This window comes from Galendromus occidentalis, unplaced genomic scaffold (genome assembly GCF_000255335.2).
Source record: "Galendromus occidentalis unplaced genomic scaffold, Mocc_1.1 scf7180000077464, whole genome shotgun sequence".
NCBI classification, from domain to species: Eukaryota; Metazoa; Arthropoda; class Arachnida; order Mesostigmata; family Phytoseiidae; genus Galendromus; species Galendromus occidentalis.
The window spans coordinates 212,971-237,561 of record NW_003805452.1 but is presented as its reverse complement, the minus strand read 5'-3'; the positions used below and the strand labels follow the sequence as shown (position 1 = coordinate 237,561).

The 24,591-nt window shown below is 51.1% G+C and overlaps 7 protein-coding genes across 7 annotated transcripts; 5 read left to right on the top strand and 2 right to left on the bottom strand.

The window, feature by feature from the left end:
* The first annotated feature begins 525 nt into the window (after positions 1-525).
* Positions 526-3,040, top strand: LOC108864391 (thymocyte nuclear protein 1). The gene is made up of 2 exons (XM_018639936.1): positions 526-606; positions 2,352-3,040. Exon 2 carries the CDS (start codon positions 2,359-2,361, stop codon positions 2,923-2,925), a length of 567 nt encoding a protein of 188 aa, XP_018495452.1. The 5' UTR covers positions 526-606; positions 2,352-2,358; the 3' UTR covers positions 2,926-3,040.
* On the top strand, positions 934-4,845 carry LOC100898422 (CD63 antigen). The gene is made up of 5 exons (XM_003744292.2): positions 934-1,173; positions 3,502-3,586; positions 3,807-4,084; positions 4,172-4,384; positions 4,484-4,845. The coding sequence occupies exons 1-5, from the start codon at positions 1,108-1,110 to the stop codon at positions 4,547-4,549; spliced, it is 708 nt and encodes a 235-aa protein (XP_003744340.1). The 5' UTR covers positions 934-1,107; the 3' UTR covers positions 4,550-4,845.
* A 555-nt stretch (positions 4,846-5,400) lies between these two features.
* LOC100898272 (zinc finger CCHC domain-containing protein 9) lies at positions 5,401-10,270 on the bottom strand. The gene is made up of 5 exons (XM_003744291.2): positions 10,026-10,270; positions 6,696-6,886; positions 6,300-6,587; positions 5,792-6,024; positions 5,401-5,688 (listed from the first exon to the last, which is right to left on the bottom strand). Exons 2-5 carry the CDS (start codon positions 6,831-6,833, stop codon positions 5,502-5,504), a joined length of 846 nt encoding a protein of 281 aa, XP_003744339.1. The 5' UTR covers positions 6,834-6,886; positions 10,026-10,270; the 3' UTR covers positions 5,401-5,501.
* LOC100905052 (myotubularin-related protein 10) lies at positions 7,338-10,034 on the bottom strand. Its single transcript, XM_003744335.2, has one exon. The coding sequence runs from the start codon at positions 10,032-10,034 to the stop codon at positions 7,965-7,967; it is 2,070 nt and encodes a 689-aa protein (XP_003744383.1). The 3' UTR covers positions 7,338-7,964.
* Positions 10,271-11,021: 751 nt separating the features above from the next.
* Rcd1 (Reduction in Cnn dots 1) lies at positions 11,022-14,104 on the top strand. The gene is made up of 3 exons (XM_003744334.2): positions 11,022-11,201; positions 11,337-11,418; positions 12,136-14,104. Exon 3 carries the CDS (start codon positions 12,147-12,149, stop codon positions 14,079-14,081), a length of 1,935 nt encoding a protein of 644 aa, XP_003744382.1. The 5' UTR covers positions 11,022-11,201; positions 11,337-11,418; positions 12,136-12,146; the 3' UTR covers positions 14,082-14,104.
* Positions 14,105-15,425: 1,321 nt separating this feature from the next.
* LOC100904765 (angiogenic factor with G patch and FHA domains 1) lies at positions 15,426-24,290 on the top strand. The gene is made up of 11 exons (XM_029111747.1): positions 15,426-15,604; positions 15,795-15,973; positions 16,081-16,299; positions 16,401-16,529; positions 16,633-16,812; positions 17,178-17,382; positions 17,514-17,770; positions 17,870-18,005; positions 18,099-18,318; positions 23,859-23,970; positions 24,070-24,290. Exons 2-11 carry the CDS (start codon positions 15,800-15,802, stop codon positions 24,172-24,174), a joined length of 1,737 nt encoding a protein of 578 aa, XP_028967580.1. The 5' UTR covers positions 15,426-15,604; positions 15,795-15,799; the 3' UTR covers positions 24,175-24,290.
* LOC100897984 (phospholipase ABHD3) lies at positions 19,677-21,402 on the top strand. Its single transcript, XM_018639934.1, has 2 exons — positions 19,677-21,183; positions 21,378-21,402. The coding sequence occupies exon 1, from the start codon at positions 19,846-19,848 to the stop codon at positions 21,064-21,066; it is 1,221 nt and encodes a 406-aa protein (XP_018495450.1). The 5' UTR covers positions 19,677-19,845; the 3' UTR covers positions 21,067-21,183; positions 21,378-21,402.
* Positions 24,291-24,591: the final 301 nt, after the last annotated feature.

Below are 24,591 nucleotides of genomic sequence, written 5' to 3'. Positions count from 1 at the left end.
TCCCGGAGAACAATCACGAGTCAGACACGATGATAGATGAGAGTCGCTCATCCTGTTTATTCGGTCCCCCATGATCCTAGGACTACCATTGCCCACACTTCGCTTCCGTTCCGAGTTTGCGATCTCAAACTCGCGTAGGAATTACCGTCTTATCATCAGACGATTTTCGGGAGTTCCCTGATTATATCTGACAGCTCGAAGTTCCGAGACGAGAAATTCGGATCTGACTTTGTGGTGCGCCGACTCCGAAGAGCGATGCACTTTTAGAGAGAAAGTTCCCCTTTGAGGGACCTGTCTCTCAGGAGCGGCTTAGGATGTTTTCCCCTATTCACTCCCAGTCGGATCGAGTCCCACTTCCAACTATTCTTAGGAAATTCGGGCGATGCATTCGTCTCCTACGAGTGTGAGACTTCCTGTGGTAGGGACCGTTTCCCGCCCTCGTGATGCGCGCCACCGTGCCATCGGCTGAATCTGCGCAGATCGATCGTGAGAGCGCGTGCATCGGGGGTTGAAAAAAACAGAACTGTTCTACCGAGACTCCAGAAGAAGGGAGCACTCCAACGATCTCCAATTTGGGCTTCAAAGAAGCGGATTAGGCGTTCTACGGTAGGTCGAGCGTTGCGTTGTCGAATTTCGTAGGATTCGGAGCGCGTTTCGGCAAGGTCGTGTGATCACGGAGTGAGTAATACGGGGGGGGCCGGTCGAATCGATGAGATTTTCGGCCGATGCGGCCTGAAGCGGAAGACGCCGCCTGTTGACAGCGTCAGTGGTGTCGAGATGGTTCGGTGTCGGTAGGCGTGTTGTTTATTATTTTCAATCTCTCTGGATGCACCCAGCCACTGGACGGACCACGCCGCGCACCGCCGCGCCGCTGACACTGCTCTCTGGTTCAAGCATGCGCGCGCATTGGTGGAACCAAACTTATCCCGTCACCGCGGTGAGTCGCTGCAAGCAACTCCTGTAAGCGAGTGTGTTGCTCGGGCGCTCAGCTCTATAAGTGCGTTGCTCACCTTCCCAGATCCCACTAAATCCAACTCGAAGCGAGTGATACAACAGCCGACAAGTTTTGGATTTGAATAGTTCGCAGAATCGGTGAGAAGTTGCAAAATGGTGCGCAGGTGTAGCGATAAAATGGCCAAGCTGCTCTTGGTTGTTTTCAACGCGCTGTTCTTGGTGAGTAGAACTGTCGAGTTTTTCCCCGACGCCAAGCGACCTACTCGAATCGCTAGTCAAAGCTCCGTGGGCTTTGCGTCAGCTGCTAGATCTCCGGAGCGACGAGGATGTTCAACTTGAGCCACACACAGCGCTCGGAGTCTCGAGAGCGATCTGCATGAGCGCGAGGCAAAAATAACCGGATGCGGTCGCGGGTTTTTCAAACATAAACCGTGGAGGCTTTTCCTTCAATCGGAGGATAGATCGAATCAGGAGTTTTTTGGCGGTAGTCGTTCAATTGTAGCGAGCCTGTTGGCGTTTTAAGTTTCGCTTGTTTGAAATCTGTTTTAATCGAACGAACGCTGTTTCGGCAACGCTGCCGTGTTACTTCCGGCTCCGAGTCGGCGGCACGGGATTAGCATGATCGTATGGAGAGTAATACAATCCTGATAGGTTCACACGCTAGCGCTCGGGTCATCCGAGTTCTGACGCAGGCGCCCGCCTAGCAACCAGTGCGGAGCATTCAAGACCGATGCAGTAAATTGTAACCATGAATGTACACAGTGAACGGAAAGCTGCGCACGATACCATCGATCCGCAGATATGGAACATCATTTTCCGCCAAGAGGAGAACTGAAACTCCATTTGTAAGCTGTCGAAGGGTGTAAGGTATCCCGCACCGCGAACGCGGAAAACATGCGCGCGTCTGTTGAAATATGCAAAAAGGGGCAAATATGTGTGCCAATTGCCGAACGCCCGAGCGGCGGCGGCGAATGAATTGGGCATCATCCTCAGACGCGACGGATTCTGTCCCCGTGAAACGATCGGAGCCGCATCTAGTGCAAGCATCGCTATAACGTCACTTCAGTCAATCAGCGGGATGACTCACGCGAAGCTTGTTTGTCGTAAACCTGCGCTCCTATCTTTAGGGTCAGAGCGTCATCGAATCTCCGCTCGGTCCGTGATTCTCCCGGGACGTCCACAGTTCGGTGGCTCTATTTACGCCTTCCGATGGTCTCGATTCGGGATCACACTTTAGGACGGATGGTATCAGATTACAGAATCCTACAGTTCGCCCTCGTCTACATCGGAAAGCGAATCGATGAAGGCTCCTGGCAATTATGGCATCGATAGCGCCGCTCGCGTCCAGAAAAGCAATCGGCCTTATCCAGAATCCCACCCGAAGCGTTTCCTTCTAGGTGACGAATGGCTCCGCCAGCTGAGAAGCCCGATTATTCGTCGTTCAACAATTGGCTTTTCAAATCGGAAGGTGCTTCTCGAATCGAGAAGGGCTACGATTTCAAGTTCTCGATCGAGGATTTGGAAGCTTGCAAGGATCAAACGACCTCTTGGGATGGCGTACGAAACTATGAGGCTCGCAATTTCATGAAGGACTACATGAAAGTCGGGGACGAGGCTTTTTTCTATCACAGCAACGTCAAAATTCCGGGAATCGTCGGATTGGTCGAAGTTACCAAAGAGAGCCATCCCGACCCCACTCAGTTCGACAAGAAGAGTTACTACTACGATGCGCGCGCAACTGTAGACAATCCGAAGTGGTTTCTGGTGGACGTCAAACTGAAGCGGAAGCTCAAACGTTGCATAAGTCTCGAAGAGCTCAAGCATTGGCAGAAAGTCCACTCGATGACCCAGGGTCCATTGAGCGAGTTGCGTCTAATCAAGCGGTCCCGTCTGAGCGTGATTCCGATATCGAAAGAAGAATGGGATTTTATCTGTTCACTCGAGGATCAAGAATCGGTTATTGATGGTTGAATGATTGTAATCGAGCGGAACAGACGAGATAAAACGTCAGAAATACGGTTGCGGTACATCCTCGATGAGCGAGTTCAATTGGAACAAATAAATCATGAGAACAATCGACTCCGATCTAAAAGTTTTCAACCCTATCATATGTCTCGCAAGATGAGATAATCCGGCGTGTGCGTATATGTCTGTCATCAATTCGGCTTGAGAGCTAAAATAAAGAAATCGGAATCCGCAGAATCGTATATCGAACAACCTTTAGTCGGAAATTAGAGGGGCCTTATAATCACGAGGGCGGAAATGAATGTTGGCTATGCCAGCGACTGTTGCTTTCGTCGGGAGAGTTCGCCTGAATTTGCGTCGGTTCTGATTTTGAGGGAGGCCAATGGGCTGGGAGACGCGCAGATGATTTTTTTCGAAATCATCCGCATCCTTTGGCTTTGATGGTAATAACACTTGAGTCATTGATCAGCGATGCTCAACTCACTGAGCGAGGGTCGCAGAGGGACCAAAAGATTACGATAGAATCCAGACCTGCGCCGTGCGGATATTTTCTATTGTATTTCATTGATTTTTCTTATTCAGGTATGCGGTATCGCCCTCCTGACCGTCGGACTAGTCGACCTGAAGGATGTGAGGTCAGTTGAAGCAATCCTCGACGATCTGAATAGTGAGTACCTCTTCGCGATTCATTCGTATACCATCCTGATCGACTAAACGAATATCCTTTATGACTTGCATTATCAGAACTCCTGTGGCATTAATGTGGGAGACTATGGAAATCACGCGTGAGATCGTCATAGGGGATTTGACCTGCGGTCCGCAGCGTCTCGGAACCCGGGACAGAAAAATCGGCATGGCGATTTTCCTGAGCTCAGCTTCGTTTCCAGGCGTGAACATCCTCGTGATTGCCGTCGGAGCTGTAATCGTGATCATCTCTTTCCTCGGCTGTTGCGGGGCTCTCAAAGAGAACTCATGCATGCTGAACGCATTCCTGGGACTTCTGCTCTTGATCCTGATCGCCGAAATCGCCGTGGGATACCTCGCCTTCACGAATAAGGGCCAAGTAGAGAGCACCATCGAGGAGGCAGCCATGAAATCATTGAATCGAACCGCATCTGGCGATTCGAAAATGCTGAAGCAGTACTGGGATGATCTCCAACTGACGGTAGGTACTCGAGGGAGTACGCATCCGTCTTCATAGCTGTCGTCGATCATAAGAGGAGGCGAACATTGAAATTCACTTGTCCCACAGGGAAAATGCTGCGGTGTGCACGGCCCCAAGGACTACGAAGCTCTCAAGATCCCGTTACCCGAGAGCTGTTGCAAGGGCTCCGAACGAGGAACGCCGTGTGACAGGAGAAATCCTAATCTGCAGAACACTGGTTGCCTCCCGAGGATTAGGCAGATCATCGAACGCAACTCGCTCGCAATCGGAGTGACAGCCATCATCATAGCTTTCATCGAAGTACGTCTTCGTGTCGTTTATTGGATAGTTCGTGGCGATAGGCTCCGCGATATGACATCAGCAGCCTGAGATTATACACGACATTCGTTCTCATTCCAGGTGGCCGGAATAATCTTCGCTTGCTGTCTGCGAAGCGCGATCAATGAACGTTATCAAACTGTTTGAGGCTGCTCGGAATATTCCACGGACGTGCATTGATATGTATGTGTATACTCCCACCTGGCTGCCGCAGTGCGAGGCGGCGACTTCTACCCCACCTCATAATCTCCCGTTTGTCTTATATCAGAACGGGCTCCACCTTCTTCTCAATTCGAGTATCACTGTCGATCATGGTGGAACGTCAGTTGTACTGCAATCGATGTACCCTTGACCCGAATGGGGGTCTCGATTTTTTGCTTCCGGGGGATGGGAATCGGGGAAACCTCGTCATTGGGAATAAAATCTAATCCTGCTAGCCCATACCATTACTCATAGTCCTCATTGTACACCGAGATCTTTTCTCTGGACATTCTCAATCTGGTGAGAGTGTCCTGGTTGTCGCCCGGAGCAAACCACAGGACCCGCTCGCGATCGGACCGCGTAGCGCTTGAATTCGCGATTCTCGTCAAGCAATTGTTCTTACCTCCGATTCGACTCGCCGCTCGCAAATCTCCGTCGTGGTTCGGTGAAGGGCCCAGAGATGATTGAGCGAAGCATACCCCGCGCCGATTCCAGTCGAAACTCACCATGATTCGACCAGGGAACTCCTTACTTCAGCGCTGCCTAGAGGGCTACCAATTCGCTAGGAATTTATTCTAGCGGAGGCTTGGCGGGCTTCAAGAGGGACCAGACCGCAACAGATGAGCAGAACGTTAGATCCGCGAAGTCGAATGGATCGGAAATCCAAAATTCCCGCGTCAAGATCGGAGGCTTCAGACGGCTCGCTGCTTGGGAATACCATTCTATTCTCGGAAGCGAAGATACAGGAATTCGAAACCAAATCCATCGAAAGAAATCTTTCTAGGCCTTTCGAGGGCTTTCTCTTGTGGAACCAGCTCGGGTCGAAGGGCTTGTCCGAGCTTTATTCTAAACATATCACAACAGACTCAACAACTAGAGAAATAAATCAACCAGAGCACTAGAAGCGAATGAGTTTAGGCTTCGTAGGGCTCGATGTCGAAGGAACCTGGATTTCCCGGGGCTCTCTGTCCACGTTCAGTTTCACATCAGTCACTACCTCGGCGACGATCTCTTCTTCCCCGTTTTGGAGCTTGGCCTTCCGCTCGGGACACTCTTGTCTCTTATGCTTGTTCGATCCACAAAATCTGCAAGGGTTATGGAGGGCATAAAGTGGAACTGCTCAGGAGATAGCTATGCATACTCGAGATTCGTTCAGGGACGGAACTATTAAAACGCTGTCGGTCCCACCTGCAGCCACCGCCCTTGGGATAGGCTCCTTTGTCGTTCTTCGGACATTCTCGTGATATATGACCCTGTTCTCCGCACACAAAACAAGCGGCAAACTTGTATCCTTCCCCGGGAGCTTTCAAGCAGCTTGACGAGGTGTGATCCGATGCACCGCACTTGTAGCAGATACCACACTTTGGGGCTTTCGGGCAGTCTGCTACCTTATGACCGGGCTCGCGACAATGTAGACAGGCCTGGAATCGACGGGACCTTGAGAGACTTTTCTCGGCTCTATACGCCAGCGATGAGGTCTATTCTCCTGATCGTATGCAGGGAGGAGGTAATTGAGAGGAAAAACTCCCTCGTCGTGAATGGCGGCATCATCGATCGTATTGTACGTAGGTATATGGTGTATGACCTGAAAGGATTCGAGAGCCTCTGCACTGCCCCTGCGGACTCATGAAATCTGTTCCGAGAGCTCCACGGGAGTCCTCGTTCGTCCGCATTCTCAAGGATAGCGACTACTGACCTTGGCACATTGCTTCCGATACGTGAGCTCCTCTTTCCGTCGGAACTGTCGTATTTCGTCTTTGATCTCTTGCGGGGTTTTGCCTTTCGCTCGCATAGCCTTCTTCATGCGGTATATTTTCTTCTCAATTTTCTCAGGAAGTAGAACCAAACCCTTTTTTTCGCGCTCTTCGCGCATTTTCTTGATGATTTTCTCTTTTTTTAAGCGCTTCCGCTCTTCATCAGTGATTCGCCTTTTTTTGTCAGGCTCTCGATGTATTCCTTTCTGGGTGCTGGCTGCGGTGCCTGCCTGCGAAGGGAACTCACGCGTTGTTGTCGCGGCACCCGACCGAGGGAATACTAGCTTGCAATGACGGCGCGGCTGTCCAAAGACACCTTAACAATGGTCGCGGCTCACCTTTGTACCGGAGTCGCCATCCGACGTCGAAGGTTGTTTCAGCTGATTCCGCTGTTTCTGGAATTCCTCCCAAGGCGTGGCGTCCTCGGGTTTCTTCTGCGTACGATGTGTCGACTGAACTCTCGCCCAGCGGGTCATCTCGACTGTTGGGCACTTCGATCCGGGAGTCCGTTTCAGTTTCCGCGGTTTCTCTGTTTCGATTGAAAATATGCGGTTGCGAGAGAATTCTCAACACGATCGATCGGGAAACACCTTGTTCAGAGTTTCGCCGAACAGGTGATCCAGGATGTATCGGCGACTGACGTTCAAGGCTGTGTCTCCGGGAGGAGGAGTTCCTTGTCGAGCTCCCCTCCTTCAGAGACTCGAGTGATCTATAAACTCAAATCAATACGATACACATGGGGAAAATGCCCAGGTTTATTGCGAAACATCGGATCGTCCACCGTTTCTTCGTACTTTGTATACAATGAATCGAGCTACATTCCTACACCGCCGCTGGCGCGCCGTCATCGTCGTTCGCGCGTCGAAAGGATCGGCGCATGATTTACGAGCAGAATTGTTTGAAGCGAAGCCTAATCATTTTAACTCTTTCTTGCGGACTCTCGAAGTCACACAGGGCGATTCCCGGTCAGAACAGCAACATGACTTCATCATCTCGCAGCAGAACCCCTCAACACGGAATCATCCAGCATGCTGGTTTCCCTCGCGTGATCGATTACATTACTATCAACGGCGGTATTATGCAACGTTCTCTAAATTCCATGATACCTCCGGAAGTCTCGGCAGTCCAGACGACAATTCGTCTACAAATAACTCAGGATCGGGACCTGAGTCAGTGATCCACCAAGGGATGAAAAGAAAAATAATAATGATAATGGAATATAATCGTTGAATCAGGAGCGAATCGTACACTCGCCGCTGATAGGAAACTCCATGGTCTAATTGGATAACTACAGGTATAAACATCACCGGCACCATCGAACCAAAGCTATATTAGATCCTACCGAAGTCTACCCGGTAACTCCATTCACAGGTGTCTCCTGGAGACATGACTAAGATTATCCTCCCATGTTCGCAAACGTCCCACGCTACCAGCTAAATAGTTCGCGAATTCGTATTCAAATTGCACTTCACAATGCCCTGGTTCTTCATCGCCGCCGCCACCGCCGCAGCTCCACCACCATCGGCAGCAACACAACACGAATCCGACATCAAGGCTCCAAGCAGCTCCAGGCGTTCCATGCTGTATGACTTTGACGGCTATGCCGATCACTCGGTCGAATCTTCTCTGATGTCTCCCAATACGGCGGAAATCTGTGATGTGTGACAACTTCCATGAAATGAGCCCCAGTCTATCGGCCCAGGGGGAGCGAACGGGAACGACGACGTTATCACGTTAATCTTCAGATCAGAACCAGGTTTCAATAGGCGAGATGTCCGCTTGGAGTTTGCGAGGAACTCATCGGAGGGAAGGCGTTCTTTCTGGCGAAGCGTAACTTGCTCCGAGTCCGAGCAGCGCAGAGTCTCCAGCTGTCTCTGGAGCGCTCTGATGTCTTTGGCCACACGAGCGTAGAATGTGAACAACATGGCCGGATCACCATTCACAATTTCTGATTTGGGAATCCAACGGAAATAACACTGAGCCCAAACATCTAGACCCTTGATCGTATAATCGAGGTCCGTGAGCGGTTCGTTCCGACTGTCCACGAGCAGGTAGAGAGGATTCTTCAAAAGTTCTAGATCTTGTGCACTCAGCCAATCGGCCCAATCGAACAGCTTTCGATAAACCGAGCCGTTTTGCTTGGCTTTACTGCGTTCTTTGTTGTTACTGAACACGAAGGCGTCGTATAACCCTACGAGACTATGGTCCCACATTCGACAGAGATATGTTTCGGAAAATTCAAAGCTCGCTGGGAATTGTTGCAGTAGTTGCCAAACACAATCGAGGAACAGAAGGTACATCGGTGCCGGCTCTAGCTGAACGTTATTACAACTGATCCCGCGTATGTGGCCAAGACGCTCGGCGAAGGGATGACCCATCGAGACCCATTCCTTGCAGACGAGGTTTTCTAGACCGCGTAAAGTCCTGCAGAACGGATCTAGGATGACCTGAACTAATGAACATATGACCGAACACATGTCCACGCCTGTTTTCTCTCGAACGAGGATGTATTGCTTGGTCTGGCCAGCCAAGACCTTGGCAACTTTGACAGCCTCCTTCAGACACAGCGACACGTTCGCTAGCCACCGGGTCTCTTCTACCTTCGAGAGGAAATGGGCATCGACATCGTCGAACTCCTGCACGTTGCTCGGAGTGCAAATCGCCATGAGACGCACAAAACTCTGATGGGTTTCCCGAATTCCCGGACACGAAAGTTCGATATCGAACTCCTCGAAATCCGTTCGTTGACAGTCCAATAATGTAAGGTAACGAGAATCCTTCGAGCTGGAAGCGTCCGGCGAAGATCCTCGGAGAAGATGTGTCCGGCCTTTGGTATAACTCCACGACATCACTCGGTGATCTTTGTAGTGTTTCGACTCGACATCCAGCTTATGATCCGTCACTTTCGCGGGTATCACAAACCTCCGCGGCAGGCTTTCGCTGAACGCGAATATTTTGTTGACGTCGGTCGTTCGAAAACACTCACTAGCACCACACCTCTTCAGTTCCGCTCCCCACTCGGCGCCGGTATCATACGGCGATAGAAAATCATGCTCCTTGATTTTCGAGATCTGGACGCTGGTGGATGAGTTCTGCTGAGGCGGTTCTTCGAATCCGAATAATCGATCGGGAGAATTGACGAAAGGATGTCGTCCGAGGTAGTCGAGTGCTTTGACGACATCTTCCGACGGCGAGAAACGAAACGAAAACGTGAACACTCTGAAGTCCTTACAGAATATCTGTATCATTTCAACAGGTGATGCCAGACCAGATGACGGCCCGAGTCTCTTCCGCTTCCCCCCACTGAGCTGTTCGACGGACTCGATGTTTGTCAAACAAACATCAAACGCCCCCAGCGGCCACGATTCGTCGGTGCCCACGTCCAAGAGTTCGGCCAGATTTTTCATTGGAACGAAACTCAGCTTGAGATTGGTGCAGTACAGCGCGCCGGGCACTCCTGAATTCAAATCACCGAAAGTACTAAACTTCAAAACTCTTGTGACTGTGTTGAGCACCACCTCCTTGGACGATATGCGGGGCTTGCAGCAATCTTCGAGTCCGTTGCCGCCTGCCATTTCCTCCGGCAATTGCTGGCTGGGGAGCGGCGCTTTCTTCTCTTCGAAGTTTATGTACGAAATAAACGAGCCGCCTCCTTTGCTGAACCTCACCGAAGTCATGTTTCTCCGACGAACGTCAACAAGAGTCGAAAGCCGTCAGCATACACTTCCGCCTCAGGGAGTCGTATCCATTTTTGGAAGAGCTTGTTTACGCCGCCGCTCACAGTCTCGAGCTCTGCGCCGAGATTCCTCGAGACCGGTGCGGGAAAGCGAAGCTCCGAGCCGACCGAAAGCGAGGCACTCGATCGGGAGTATCGTCCGTGAGAGGTTCTCTCATGAGAGCAACACACCGCACACTCGCAACAACACTCACACAGGAGCGCAATATGGTGACAGATGGGTAGTTTCGTTTTGCAGACGAATCTGTCTACAGTTCATCATCAGGCGGAAAGACGACAATTCGAATTCCATCGCACCGAGCACGGAATGGGGTAGCGACAATCTTGGAGCCTCGAATTATGCTAAGAAGCTCCGGACTTGGATCCCAAGCGGTATCAGATCGCCCTCATGCGGATGTCAAAAGCCTCCGTTGAGCGAACAAATCGCTCGCTCCCCTCTCGGGCACAGAACGATCGACGGTATATTAGAAAAAAAAATACCCCATTAAATCATGATACTAGGTACGCCTGAGCTGGCTTCCAGGAGAGACCCAGCTCGGGCCTCGTACTGCTCCCTATGAATAGCGAGTTTTCCCCGCGAATGTACGTCGGACGCACTGCATCGAATGGCTTGACTTACCTCGGCGTGAGGTTTCACTGATCGTACCGCCGTCGAGCGATCGTCCCAAGAAACAGAGCGTGACCCGAGGATAAGAATAAGTCTCCTACAAGATATGTCGCGGATTCGACTGCGAATGAAGAGAATTCGGAGCTCGGAAAAACTCACTGCTTGCTCTTAGCAGACCGACGCGTGGTGGTGCTGCAGTTGTTTCGCCGATCGAGTGTTTGTAAACAACCCGCTGAACCGCGAGCCAATGAGATGGACGCTTGCTCGATTGTTTGTGTGTGCGTCTCCTTCCTCGTTCTTCTCGGGCCCATGCGAGTTTCGACGCAAAGATCATGATCGTCACCCTAATCATCCCTCGAGAGTCAGTGACTTCGAAATTCATGTTTTTCATCAACAGAAACAGAGTTCACCGTTATTTCATGTGAAAGCGATTGCTTGTGACTTGTGACGTCTCCCGATGGAAACGAGGAATACCTGAAACCGATTAAGGTGGCTGATCCGGTGAGTTTCGGCGGACTTTGGCCAAACGTCTCTCGCTACTGACTAATGACGAGTCTGGATCCTGCTCCCGTGATCGGCGATGAAGTTCTTTCGGACCTGCAGGAGGACTGACTGACCAGACTTCTTTCGACGCAGATCCGATCCCGAAGATACCATTTCCATCGAAGCGCTTGAGCTCGCGCGGCATCTGCGAAGATCAGTGACAACGTGACTCTGGGTATGTGAACACCTAGCTTCACAGGCGGTGGTATTGAGTCTCGAAACGAGATTGGGACACGGACAGGAGTGACGCGTCGTTCTCCGAGCGTGCCCTCGGGTGTTCTCCGATCCGAATCTGATCTTGATAGAGAGGATCATTTCCGAAGTATTGCGCCTTAAGCCATCGTTGCTGACATTCATGAGGGCTTCGCATATGATTAGGATCAACGACTCATTTTGTTTCTGCTCCGACACTAGCTCGTGCTTCCCCTTGATGATGGTATCCGGGTGGGGAGATCGAGAATTTGTCTGTGTTTTCGATTTGTTCACAGTCTGGAAGACGTGTCGTCTGGGCCAAGCGTTCGAACAGGGCTTGCCAGCGGCCAGCGGGAGACAAGTCTGGGCGAAGCTCTCTCTGGGGTTGTCAAGGGGGCTAGGAACATAGTACAACGTTCCCGCCGGCACGTCCCTGGGCGGAATGTACCTATTTTATTTAAAGGGTTGGAGAGCCTGCGTTTCTATACCGCACGAATAGTCGATCAGCGATCGTGCCGAGCTGCGTCGCCGATGAGTGGTCGTGCGTCGTGCGAAGAGCCGCGAATGCATGAAGCGTGCGGCTAAGCTAACATGCTGCTGCGGAGACATTCAATATTTATGGCTCATAGGAAAACGTAGTTCCCCCTCCTCCGGAGCTCTGCTCATAGTCTCACGAGTAACAGGGGAAATTCTCTTACAGATCGCTCGAGAATGTCGAAAAATTTCCTGTGGTCCCTACTCGGAGAGGAGTCTTCCGCTCAGCAATACCAGGAGGCGGACATAGTCGCCTTGGATCATGCGTACGCTCGATCGTGGAACTCGCATCCCGTCTCCGTGCACGCGCGTCCCGCAGTCCTTCTATTTGTCACGAAGGAGCAGTTCCATGAATCTCGGAACCGGAAGAACTCGATGGTCCTCGTCGATGTGGAGTCCGTCAGCAACAAGCCCCAGCCAGTTTTCTACGATCAGTCCAAATGTAAGAATATGATCGACGAAGTCGAACGACACGTTCGGACGCAACAGAAGTGCATCCCGGACGAAATTTGGGATGAAGATCGAGTCTCGAGGGAAAATTGGACGCGAGCTCAAAGTTCCGCGTTCGATCGAATGTATGAAATTCTCGATCAGGAGAAAATCGCGAGATATTGCTTCGAGAGCCAATCAGGACAGACATCTGGATTCATATCACGGAGGACGTCCCTCGATAAAGCCGCTCGGCGAGTGAGGCAACTCTTCGCCGATACCATGTGGGATCAGGTTCTTTTGCAGTGGCTGCACTCGACGATAATCGAAAATCTACCCGTGAGCTATTGTGCGATATACGTCGAGATTCTGCAGACGCTGAACTCGAAAATCCCCACGCTGATCTCGAAGCTTTTCACCCGTTGCTCCGGCGGCACATTCAAACAGTCGATAGCCGTGGATTCGCTGCTGGCTCTTCTCAAAAGACCCTGGGATCCGATAGCTCCTCTACTTTGTGTGAATCGGCCGAAGAAATTGCCCGGTCCACCGGTGTTCATCGTGGTGCCGAGCGGTCTCACCCAAAACCCTAATTTCCCTCGAATAAAGTTCTGGTATAATCATCTAGCCCATCTCGGAAAATTGATCGCGATACCCATCCCGATCGTAAACGAACCCCATCTGACCGTAGCGAAGCAGCTCGAAGTCACGATCGGCGTGGTGAAGAACAAAGTCTGCGAGGTCAAGCTGCAACTGCCTGGAAGACCGATCGTTCTGATTGGATGGAATAGCGGGGCGCTTGTTGCAATCCATACGTCGCTGATCGAGTCAGTGTCTGGCGTCGTGTGTATGGGTTCCCCAATGGCAGGTTTGCTCGGTCCCAAGCAGCTTGACGACCCAATCCTGGATTCAAGGACGCCGGTCCTCTTCTGCGTTGGACAGTTCGATAGGTCATGCTCTCTGGACGACCTCGAGGATTTCCGGGGGTACATGAAATGCGAGACCGGAGTAGTTGTGGTCGGCGGAGCTGATGCAAATCTCCACATGAGCAACAAACACCGCAGGATGTGGGGATTGACGCAAGCAATGGTCGACCGTTGCATCGTCGAAGAGCTTTACACTTTCCTCTCCCAAGTTCTCGTCAACATCAATTGTACCCCAATGTCGCCCATACCGCCGAGAGGTGCTCACGAACGGAAAACCGAACCGGTGAACAGCAGTCAAGCCGCCGTGGCTTCTGCGCGAACCGACGGGACGCCGGTCTCTGCACCTCGGAAAAACCGGAAACGGGAACGCAGTATCGACGAAGACAGTTTCTCCTATTTCTTCCACAACTCGACGAATAAAAGAGGACCGGGCAGACCTCGCGTGCTGAAACCCAGTCGTCAGTCGACACATGGTGTGAAAACGAGTCCGGTTCTAGAACCGTGTCAGACTGTGACTCATGCGGCCGCCACGACAGCTACGAGCGTTCTCACCAAAGAACTAACGCAACTGAAAGCCGTCAAACCGATAACGGCTCATGTTCGTGCCTCGCCCACGAAGAACCCGATTTCAATTGGTAAACTCGGAAGTTTGAGTAGCCTCTCTCAACAGGGATCTTTATTGATTTCGAACCCGATAAGAGATGAACATCGAATGGTGAACCCTCAAGACGTTCTTGGGATGGTTCCCTCTGATCAGTAAACTTGCATTGGCCGTGTGGTGAATTCTGTGATCTTCTAGGTAAGCAGCGATTGGCTGTTGAATTAAAATCCTGTATATGGCCTGAATAAATGCCTCGATTATGAATTTGCAGAAAGCGATGCCCTTCCTTCAATTTGCGATCGTATCTATTCAATTTCCTGACATCCATCAGCAAAACCATTTCAGGACACGATTGCTCTGCACCGCTCGTCGTGTTCTTCTACCATGTAATGCATCGCCCGTACAACCATCAAAAAGACATCTATCCCCAACCCCCTTCCCCTCTCAGGAAACTCTGGATCCGCCATTCCTCTCGCGGAGCCTCTATGAAATACCCATACATACAATCATGGCCTTGTGGAAGGAGATTTCAGTCCCTAACCTATGGTGATCGATCTCCGCCATCGGGAAGAAATTGGCGCGATCTTAGATTATATGGGGGTTCGAACCAGCCTGATACCAGACTATAGATACTGGACATCTCCGCGGGGGAATGACTGGGAATCGCACCCACAGTGACACAGCGAGCCCCATCCAAGGTTCCATAGTGAGGACAAGGCTTACGACTTGTGATAAATCGATGGGTCTGAGCGAAGCGTTAGTATCTCGGTATAGTCTCTAGGTATTCTGGAACGGTCCTGGAGGAGTGAAAGGTACCTCCATGCAGCAAACCTACAATGCAATAACTATCAGTTCAGAAACCAAAAAGTTCGTCTCCTTGTCCCTAGCTTTCAGCTCGCAAACACGCTATGATTTCTGACGCATTGGTGAATCAAGTTCCCGAGGAAAACGCGGAGAACGATGGAGGCCGCACAGAGTGGCGTCAAACGATGCTTCCACGCAGAGACTCCATGAAAATTGTCCTACTTTCCTTATTCGTCCGAGTAGTCGTTTGCTCTCTCGATCGAAGCCTCGACGGAGTTCTTGGTCACAGAGCCAACGGATGAAATGTTGGAACTTGCGCCGACCCCGACCCAGGGGAGGATTATTGGGCCTCGTCATTCTCTTGGTCCCCAACGGAAAAGATTTTTCGGACGTCGTTGCTTGCGATCCGAATCAGTTGGCATCCCAGCGCATCGGCTGAGCGTTCTGAACCGCGCCAGGCAAAGATCATCAACGTGCTTGTCTCCACCTACCGATTTACACCGATCTCGATTTGAAAACTTCTTTCCCTCCGTTTCGTGGGACAGAGCTTTCTCTGAGTAGCAAACCCGTTCTTCGAACGGTATCTTATCCAATACCTCGTTGCCGCTGAGAGAAGTCCGCTCTTCTCCTCCCGTCGGATCGATCCCAGGTGCGTGTGTTCTGTTGTTGAAGACCGCCGATGTTATTGCTTGAAGAAAAACTCGGAGACTTCTACTTCGAGGGATGAATCGAGGCGACAACGTTCCTCAGTGATCAGGTGATCGAATTGCGTCACGGATTCTCTTCAACCAAGCGGAACTCTCGGCAGGACGGCACTGGCTGAATGAGAAAAAACAAAGTTTGATCCGAGGAAGGAGATATTCATCTCACTCTGACAGGTAATATACGGAAAAAGTTCGAGGCTAATCGTTGGAGTCCAATTCCGTTCGATGCTGTCTCTACAGAACCATTATGGGGAAACTCCGCGATGCAAGAGTCCTTGCCGAGGCTGCCTTGATGATTGAATTCCCTCATCACAATGACTTGAAGAGACGCGATGGATCTCCACCCGGCCCTTCAATATTTCAGGGAAAATGCCAGACAGCACGGGTCAAGTTCAGGAGGAGTACATCTCGAAATTGTCGCACCTAGAGAGCAAAATTGCGGGTGACACATTCATTCAGACATTTTCGAAAAACAGCGAATTGCTCAAGAGCATGTGCGGGATGGCTCTAGTCTACGAAAACCGGATGAAACAATACACGAAGGTGATTTTCAATAGTCGGAGCATTGCAAATGCAGTCGGATCTTTCGCTACCGTGTTCGTGTTCTGCTTCTGAAGAAAATCCATGCAAACGCCAGAACTGATTCACAGGAGATAAAGACAATACTCTCGGACCTGAAACGAGCGGGCGGCTTCCGCCTGGAGCACTCTCTCATCGGAGGCTCGTGTGGCTGTCAATGTCACGCAGAAGACGACGAGGATGGAGAGATGCATTCGAATGGTCGAAATGGGAAACGAGGAGCGTCAGATGCCGGAACGCAGACTGAGGCCCAGCAATCGACGGATTTCTTGCCTCCACAGGGATCCCAGGCAGGTTTTCCCTACATTTCGCTGCCTCGATCACGATCCCAGATCACAATCCTGGATCAGATGATTTATTCCAAGCGTTCTTAGCGATTCCTCCCCGACAGATGACCGTGGGCGATATGCTGACGCAAGCCGCGCAAGACGTGTGTCCCGGAGGAGCGAACAATGATTATGTATACAACGAGCAATACCACATGTATTTCTCGCAATCCACCGGCTACTACTGGGACCCAGTAAGGAAAACTATTCGCCTCTGATCTGTCGAGTCGCGAATGCCTGCCAGGCTTCGCTCGGATGCACCTCGAAGTCCGAGCAAACCACAATGTCTTCTTCCAGAAAACCAAGTTATTCTTCCAACCCACAACTGGGACCTACTTCAAATACGAGGAAGATACGCAGAGTTACACTGTGGTGGACCCACCTACGCTTTCGAAAGACAAAGACCGTCGGCGAAGGAGTCGTTCGCGAGATCGACGAAGACGACGATCGAGGAGTCGATCGAGGAGCAGGGACAGGGTGAGCAGCTATCGATAGGACTTCTGGACGAGGAGAAAGAGCCTATCGTCTCATGGCTCACCGAGAGATCTCACAGCTTGCAAAAACCCCGAGATACATACGAATTATCATGAAATGTAGTCTTATGAGCTAATATACCGACACTTGCCGATGTATACCGATATATGGCCGTGTCGATGGAAAATTAATATTTTACGTCTTGAAATCTAGCTCCGGTTCTGAGTGAAAGTTCGTCATTCTAGCGTTGTGAAGACATCGCACCCGGCTGAGGCTCTTGATCATCTATGCGAGATTCTTCGTCAGCGGGAGGGAAGCAAGTTTCTCGAAGCGACAATGATTCACATGGCCTTGTTGTTGCTCTTTAGGAACGTCGCAGGAGGAGGAGTCGCTCGAGACAAAAACGCAGCAGCTCCAGAAGCCGTAAAGATCGTGACCGAAGCCTTTCTAGGGAAGACAGACGCAGGAGTAGCTCTAGAAAGAGGAGACGATCTCATAGTCTCGATGAGGGCGAACTCCTATCAGAAGACGAATCCATAGAGATGGCTATCCTCAGTGAAGACGAAGGGCCCAGTAAGTTCGAGGTCCCCGTCTACGTAGCATTTCGTGCGCAAGCCCTTGATTCTTGGAGACACAAAGGGCTCACAGATTCACATATCTGAGGGGCGTATGTGGATAACTGATGATCTGCCCATATTTCACAGAAATTACCACCTCGTACCCTCCATGCATACGCTTCGTTGTAAAAAAGTCTCAGAAACTTCAAATCAACTCTGTACAAATCATCCCATTCCCCGGGGGGATTCTGGGCGCTCCGCTCAAAAGTGATCTCTGCGTTCCTGACCAAGGAATCGGTAAACGACATTGTAACATTTATTTCGAAGCCGATTCTCAACAATACAAGCTGGAGCAGCTGGATGGCAACAACGGTACACGAGTGAATGGGAAAGCGATCAAGAAGGCAAGTAAAACTAGTCGGGGTGATATTGGAAAGCATCTGGAGAGAGGGGTTCATATCGCTGGACCCGCGGCCGGCTGATCGAAGGAGTTTCCCCCCCAGGGAGACATTCATGATCTGGTGCATATGGATCGTTTCGAGTTCGGGGAAGCCACCTTGCTGGAAGCTCACGTCCACGATAACGGCGAAACCTGCGGTAACTGTGAGCCGGGTCTTCTGCAGAGAAGAGCTGAAGAAGGTAAGTCGATCTCCCGAGTTTCTGAGCTGCTCGAGATGTCGATACCAATATTCTTGCCTTGATCGAGACGCTAAACTTTTCCAAAACCCGTAGATGCTCCCATCTCGAATCCCGCGGCAAAATCTGTGAATAGCGAGGCCCAACGCCGGAAAAATCTCAAAGATTTGAAAAAGCAGTATGGACTCGTTGACGATGCATACGCCGAGCCTCGTTTAGACTCGCAACAGTACGCGGATCGAGCAGGCGAACGTCGAACCAAAGTGGGATCGGACTTTCCGCATGAGAGAGATGCAGCACCTTCTGACGTGAACATGTGAGTGAATCCATTCTCAGAATTGAGCGGGGTGAGCTCTCAGTCCAAATTTCGGAGATGGGGCGGGTATCCCGAGCTCGGCAAGCACAGACTCACGCCGCCGGTGTTGACCGCCCACTCACTGTACCCTTTGGCGACGTCATCGAATAATTCGATGTTCACACACAACGGTCAGACTGTGAGTTCTCCGATCACCGTTCCCGAAGCTGCAAGGCGTGAAGGACAGTGAAGGACCCATCCTGTATGTTCAGAAAGAGGCGGCTCCAATGACCGGAGTTTCTCTCCTGATTCCTATCAAGGTGTCCCATGGTCCGGCAAATGTCCAGTGATCATCGATTCTCCGTGATACGGAGCACCCGAATATTTCGGACATTTCCTGTCGAAGCCGACCACACTCGCTAAAGAGTTTGAGGGTCGCAAAGTGTGGCACACGACACGATAGGTGGTCACGTCGTCTTCACTCGACGCGAACGGTTGAATGCGTGTCTTGGCGCTCCGAGCTTGGGCTTCGAGAAGTCCCCTGAAAATTTCCAGGAATTAGAGGGAATGCCGCGAGGTGTACGCATCTTAGAAGATCTTAATATGAGCCTCAGCATGTGGCTCGATCCATGGGATAAAGGAGGAGCTTCTCCTCGAAAGCCATGACCTCTGAGGGACATGGGAGTTCCATCCATGATATGCTCCTATTAAGCATTTTCTCGAGAGACTGAACCTGCGTCGAGGAAGATTCCGTCGAAGGAAATTCGGGTATCATTCTCAAGATACCGGCAGTCGGGAACTGTTCGAGTCAAGGACGGTCCTCTTGAATGGTCATGTTTTCTCTCAAGCATCATCTACATCCGGTGGATTGAATGACAGCTTTTCAGTTTTATCGCGATCGGGGATATGTCACTCGGAGACGAGATGATGAGCATCGCAGCGAGTCGAATCTTGCCGATGCGATATTCGACACGAACGAATTCTCAGTGTGGTCCTGAATGCTGTCCTCACCTCCCGGCCCAAAAGGTGGAGTTGCCGTCGTCTCCGATTCTGATTCAGCATGATCAGTCGATGTTTTTCGTACGACTGCCCTTGACTCATGGAGGCAAAGCTGTGACGAGACGCTACCCGGGTCGAGAGTCTCGGCACTGCTCGCGCACCCTCATGGGATCTGTGGAGTTCTCCTAGCGACGGCGCTTGGTCCCGCACAGTCGCGAAGTGTGTCGTCTTACTACCCTTTCCGTTTTACCCTTACTTTCGCCAATCGGCTGTACGCGGTGGTTCTGGTGTTGCCTCGCTGCTAGCAGCAGAGTTGCTCGAGTGGCGGACAAGCCCTCGGAAGTTGTTCTCTACACCGTGTCGTCCTGTGCACGCCGTCTCCAAGGAGCCAACTGCGCGTGTACCCTCCGAGGTTACGGAGACCGTTCTGTCACCACGATCTGCCTGCTTCGAGGGTGGACGACGTGACGCGAAGCGTGATCTGCACCGGCAGAATCACAGGACTCGTCTGGTGTGAGTGACCGCATCTCTCGGTGACGGCGGTGAGCCATGGCCGACGATTATACGACCAACACGCTCTCGGGATGGATACTCGAGTCTACAACGTTTTTCTACCAATCCAATCCCCGAATCGCCTTCATCATGAGCATGGGAATCGCCTTCCTATATTACTACCTCACTTCGGTCGCCAAGAAACCGGAATTCTACTGTAAGCCGGGGAAGTTCCGGCAAGTCCTTGAAACGATGGTTCCAATACTGAACGAGAAGTTCTATCCGACGCCGTGGTGCTTCGGAACGCACAGTCAGACAGCGCTTTCGAATTTCATCCGGGGCCTTCTACCCAACATCAAGTACCAGAGAGACTTGTTGGAAACACCGGACGGCGGCGTGCTGGCACTAGACTGGCTCCCGTCGGACTTGCCTCAAGACGCGCCAATCGCTTTTTTCATGGCCGGTCTGACCGGTCATTCTCAGACGGAATACATCAAGTCAATTATACCCTCGGCGGCCAAACATGGCTGTCGAGTTGCGGTGCTGAATAACCGCGGCCGAGGAGGTGTCGATTTGAAGACTCCCAGAACATACTGCGCTGTCAGTCATGACGACATGGATCTCGCTCTGACTCACATCAAGAACCGATATCCTAATTCGATGATTGTTGCGTGTGGAATTTCGCTCGGGGGTGTGATTCTCGGACAGTACCTGTGCCGTTCGCGCGAAAACGCGCTGTGCGACGCCGCTATTCTGGTTTCATCGGTTTTCAACATCAGCGAAGCTGTCTACTCGATGGAGTTGCCGGGTTTGAACAGACTCCTGAACCGACACCTCGCTCACACGCTCTGGTTGACTGTGGAGCCCCACAAGGATAAGTTCAAAGAGTTTCAAGAGAAATGTGATCTCGAGGAAGTGAAGAAATCCACAACAATAAAAGAGTTTGACGAGAGGTTCACGTCGAAGATGTTTGGATTCCAATCCGTGGACCACTATTACGACGAAGCGAAGCTCATAAACAAAATCCACAATATCAAAGTGCCTACGCTGTGTTTCTGTGCCGCGGACGACATGTTCCAACCGCACAACGCACTGCCATTGCAGATTCCAGAGGAAAACGAAAACCTCGCTTTCCTCGTCACGGCCCGAGGTGGACACATCGGCTTCATGGAAGGAGTTCTTCCTTTCCCTCCATTCTTTTCGGAACGGCTATACGAGCAATATCTGCTTGCGATGATCCACAGCATTCGCGACGGCGTCTTCAAGAAGATACTCTAGATATGGGTTCCAGGGCGAACTATTGATTCTAGTCAATAATTGCAAGTCGATGAAGCCTAAGCAACAACGATCATAGTTCAAAGTTGTCGTGCTGTCGTTGAGTGAAAGCTGATATTGGTGAGGCTGGCAATAGACTTGCGATGCTATGTATTTCCTTAATTCTACACTGTTGCGACACGGGGGCTACGAGAGCGGAAGAAAGGGAGCGACGTTAGATGAAGGGTGGCGCAAGTGTGGCCTGGACACATTCTTATCTCGACTCACGAATGCGAGACAAGAGCATCGACGGCTAAACTCCTCAACCGTTCAAGGCTTGTCCAATGGATTCGCCGCGAGGTTCCGATGATCGCGGCGGAAATCGCAAACGAACTTTAACGATGATACAAATTCTCGGGATTGAATTGCTCTTTATACCGTATGCCGGATCTAGACGAGCCAGTACTCTTCTACATCGTCGCTGCGCCGAGCTCCTCCAAGAAGTACACGTATACTCAGAAGTCGATTTCTGGCAGCGGGTGATCTCGAGTCGCTCGTCTCGAAGCTCCCGAAGAGCCCGCGATTATTGTTACAGAGCTGTTGACCTGAACAATCTAAGGACGAGAAAGTTCCTAGGCGTTAAAGTCTGAGATGTCTTCGAGGGATTGTTAAGTCAAGCGAAGTGTTAGCTTATATATAGGTGATAAGTCGGGCTCCTTGTGAGCGTTGCTGTTTTTACAGATCTGATTCTCTCTTGAGTTCAGAGACTTAGGAGTCTAGGTGAATTGTATTTTCAAAGTATGAAACGAACAAATACAGAAGTAGTTTATTATTATCAAAATGTCCTAGCGTGTCATTTCACTCTCAGTCTGATCCCTAGCACAACTTGGCTATGCGAACAGCTGTGTCGAGTCTGCGGATCTGCACAAACAGATTCTCGACCGCATAGGCCATTCGATCGCCTCTCCCTCAGTCACGGTCATCGGAAAGGGGAGCGGGAAGTGACCGAATTCCCCCTAGAGTTTTTGGGATTCGTTCTGAGATCGGGCGCGGGAGCCCTCGGCGTAGAGTCGAGTATCGATCCGCTGCATCCAGCTGTCCGTTTGATGCCCATCAATCCTGCTGGTTGTCAACGAGGCGATTCGGGGCTATGAGAACCCACATCGGAAGCCTTGAGAGTTTCCTGCATCAATTCATTATTCATTATGGACCAATGCAAATCAACTTCAAGCAGTTGAGGGAAACTCCGCTGGCATCGCGAATGAACGCGCTCTACCGCAGCAGAAACGATCTCGAGACCTGTGATTCAGCCTTTCTAATCCATCCCGTATTGACGGGATCAGCGCTAGTCGCCACCTTGGGAAACATGACGGAACTGCTCCTGGGGATTGGAGACTGGAAGGCATCCCTATAATGAAAAAGCCTTTAATCAGGGAGAGCTGCGGAAACCATGGATCGGTCTTCGTCGAAGGATGTTCTGCCGAGAGTATCGTTCGCATTGGGACTTCTGAGCCTTTTCCAGTCCGTCGTAGGTGCGCTCTGGCTTTCGAGCGGACTTATTTGATTCGGCCTCGATATGACCAGGATCATTTGCTCCGTTGGGGGGAACCTACGACTCCTCTTTCGACTATGTAGAGTCTGATTTACTGCAACGCCCGTTGCTACTTGTCAGCGATCGTTCCTCGAGCGCAACGCGGAATGAGCTCCTCGAGGATGAAGCATTGTTCTGCTACCCTTCCCTTCCGCAATCGGTACTCATCTGACCCGGCGCGGGTTTTGCTTTCGGTCTATCTAAGGGAGTTCCATCATGGCGACGACTGCAACATACATAAGTCCTTCCATCCTTCCAATGAGACCTCCGATATATGAGGACATGTCCTTTTGTACGCTTTCCGCTCGCAACCGCAGAATGTCCGCTTTCGTGCTGGTCTATTATGGATTTCCACGTCTTTTCCACATCGAGGAATCCAGCTCTCCGGTTGACAGATTGAGCGATCACGACTTTCGATGCGTGAGGCGGTACCTTGATATGAACCGATGGTTCCCGAATACAGGAGAAGCTTTTCACAATGACACCCATTACAATGGATTTCTAAGACAGCGAGCATGATATATGCATCTCTTCCTTCTGTCTCCTCTCCATAGGAATCATGCTGAGAAACATTCATTGTAGCGAGAATTCGCGACTGCGGACGAGCTCCGTCGGTCCTTCCGTGTTCCTCGTCACGAGCTTCTGGTGGTACCTATCTATGAAGCGCCGGAGTAGAACGCTCCTCCTCGGTGTACGAAAAGCCGATCGATGACAGAGCTTGTCCCAGTCCAACTTGGGAAGCTTGGGATAGCCTGCTATACTAAGGGAAGCTCGATTTCGGCCATGTCCGTTTCTCACTCCGTTTTCCACTAGGAAGTCCGCCGGACAAAAGTCCGCTTTTCGTTTAAAAAGTGGCCTAATGATACTTTTCGTTGAGAAACTTCGACTAGGGGCCACCCGACAACCCTTCACAGACTCCGCGTGCCAGCCAGGAAAATCTGCCAATTATCGGCTCTTTTCCAACTTCCTCCGAGGGTGATCCGCAATTTTCGAAAGTATCCTTTCCGAATTGGTCGTTCGTCTGACTAGCCATGTGGTGAGGCGTTGGCGAGTCCCATAGAGTCAATTTGCATAGGTACGCGTGAACAGATGTGTAACCTGATCGTCTTGAGTCAGCTGGCAATTTTTCTCGTCCCGATGCCATACCATTATTTTCCCCTCTTCCGGCTGTACTGAGTCGAGAGCGCACATTATTTTGCTCACTAAATCTTGCTCGGATTTCCAGACCCGTGGAGCAGACAAATCGTGGCTTCAAGATGCTACAAGGAATGGGCTGGAAGGAGGGGGAAGGTTTAGGGAAGAGCAAGCAAGGAGAAACAGAGCCGGTCGCTGTTCAGGTGAGACCTGGGAATCGCGAGCTCTATCTCAGCCTCCCGCCCTTCTAGCCAGAGGAAGCTCCTGCTCAGATATTGGATCAAGAGCTCTTCGTCTTTCAGATGAGGAACGAGCGCGCAGGTCTGGGCACAGAAGATGCGAACCGCACCGATGAAAAAGGCGAGCGCTGGCGGAAAGCCCGTGCTCGGTACAATAACATCAGATGAGGGAGAGCAGTCCTCCCCGCGGGATCCGAAAACGCGTATTTTCGTAACCCAGCCTATGCGTCATCAAATGAACGCACTTCGTACCACAGATGTTATGATCAACAGTTTTTCTCTTGCAATAAATCCCTTCCGGAAATTCTTTGTTCCAACTTCCAACACCCTTCTCGCGGTTCAGGATTTCGTTCCCCCGGGTTAGCTACGCCTGATAGCTGCGTATACGTTGGAGCCGGACATTGAGAGTAAGCATCAGTCCATGATTTTTTTCGGAGTGAAAACGGGCCGCCGGGAACAAAATCGACATCGGAGAGATGTTCGCCGGGTGTGCTCGAAACGGAATAGCGCGGTTATCGTTGCTCACAATCATCATCTTCTCAGAATGGTCACGGGCAATCTGATGATGAGACTGGTCTAGATCAT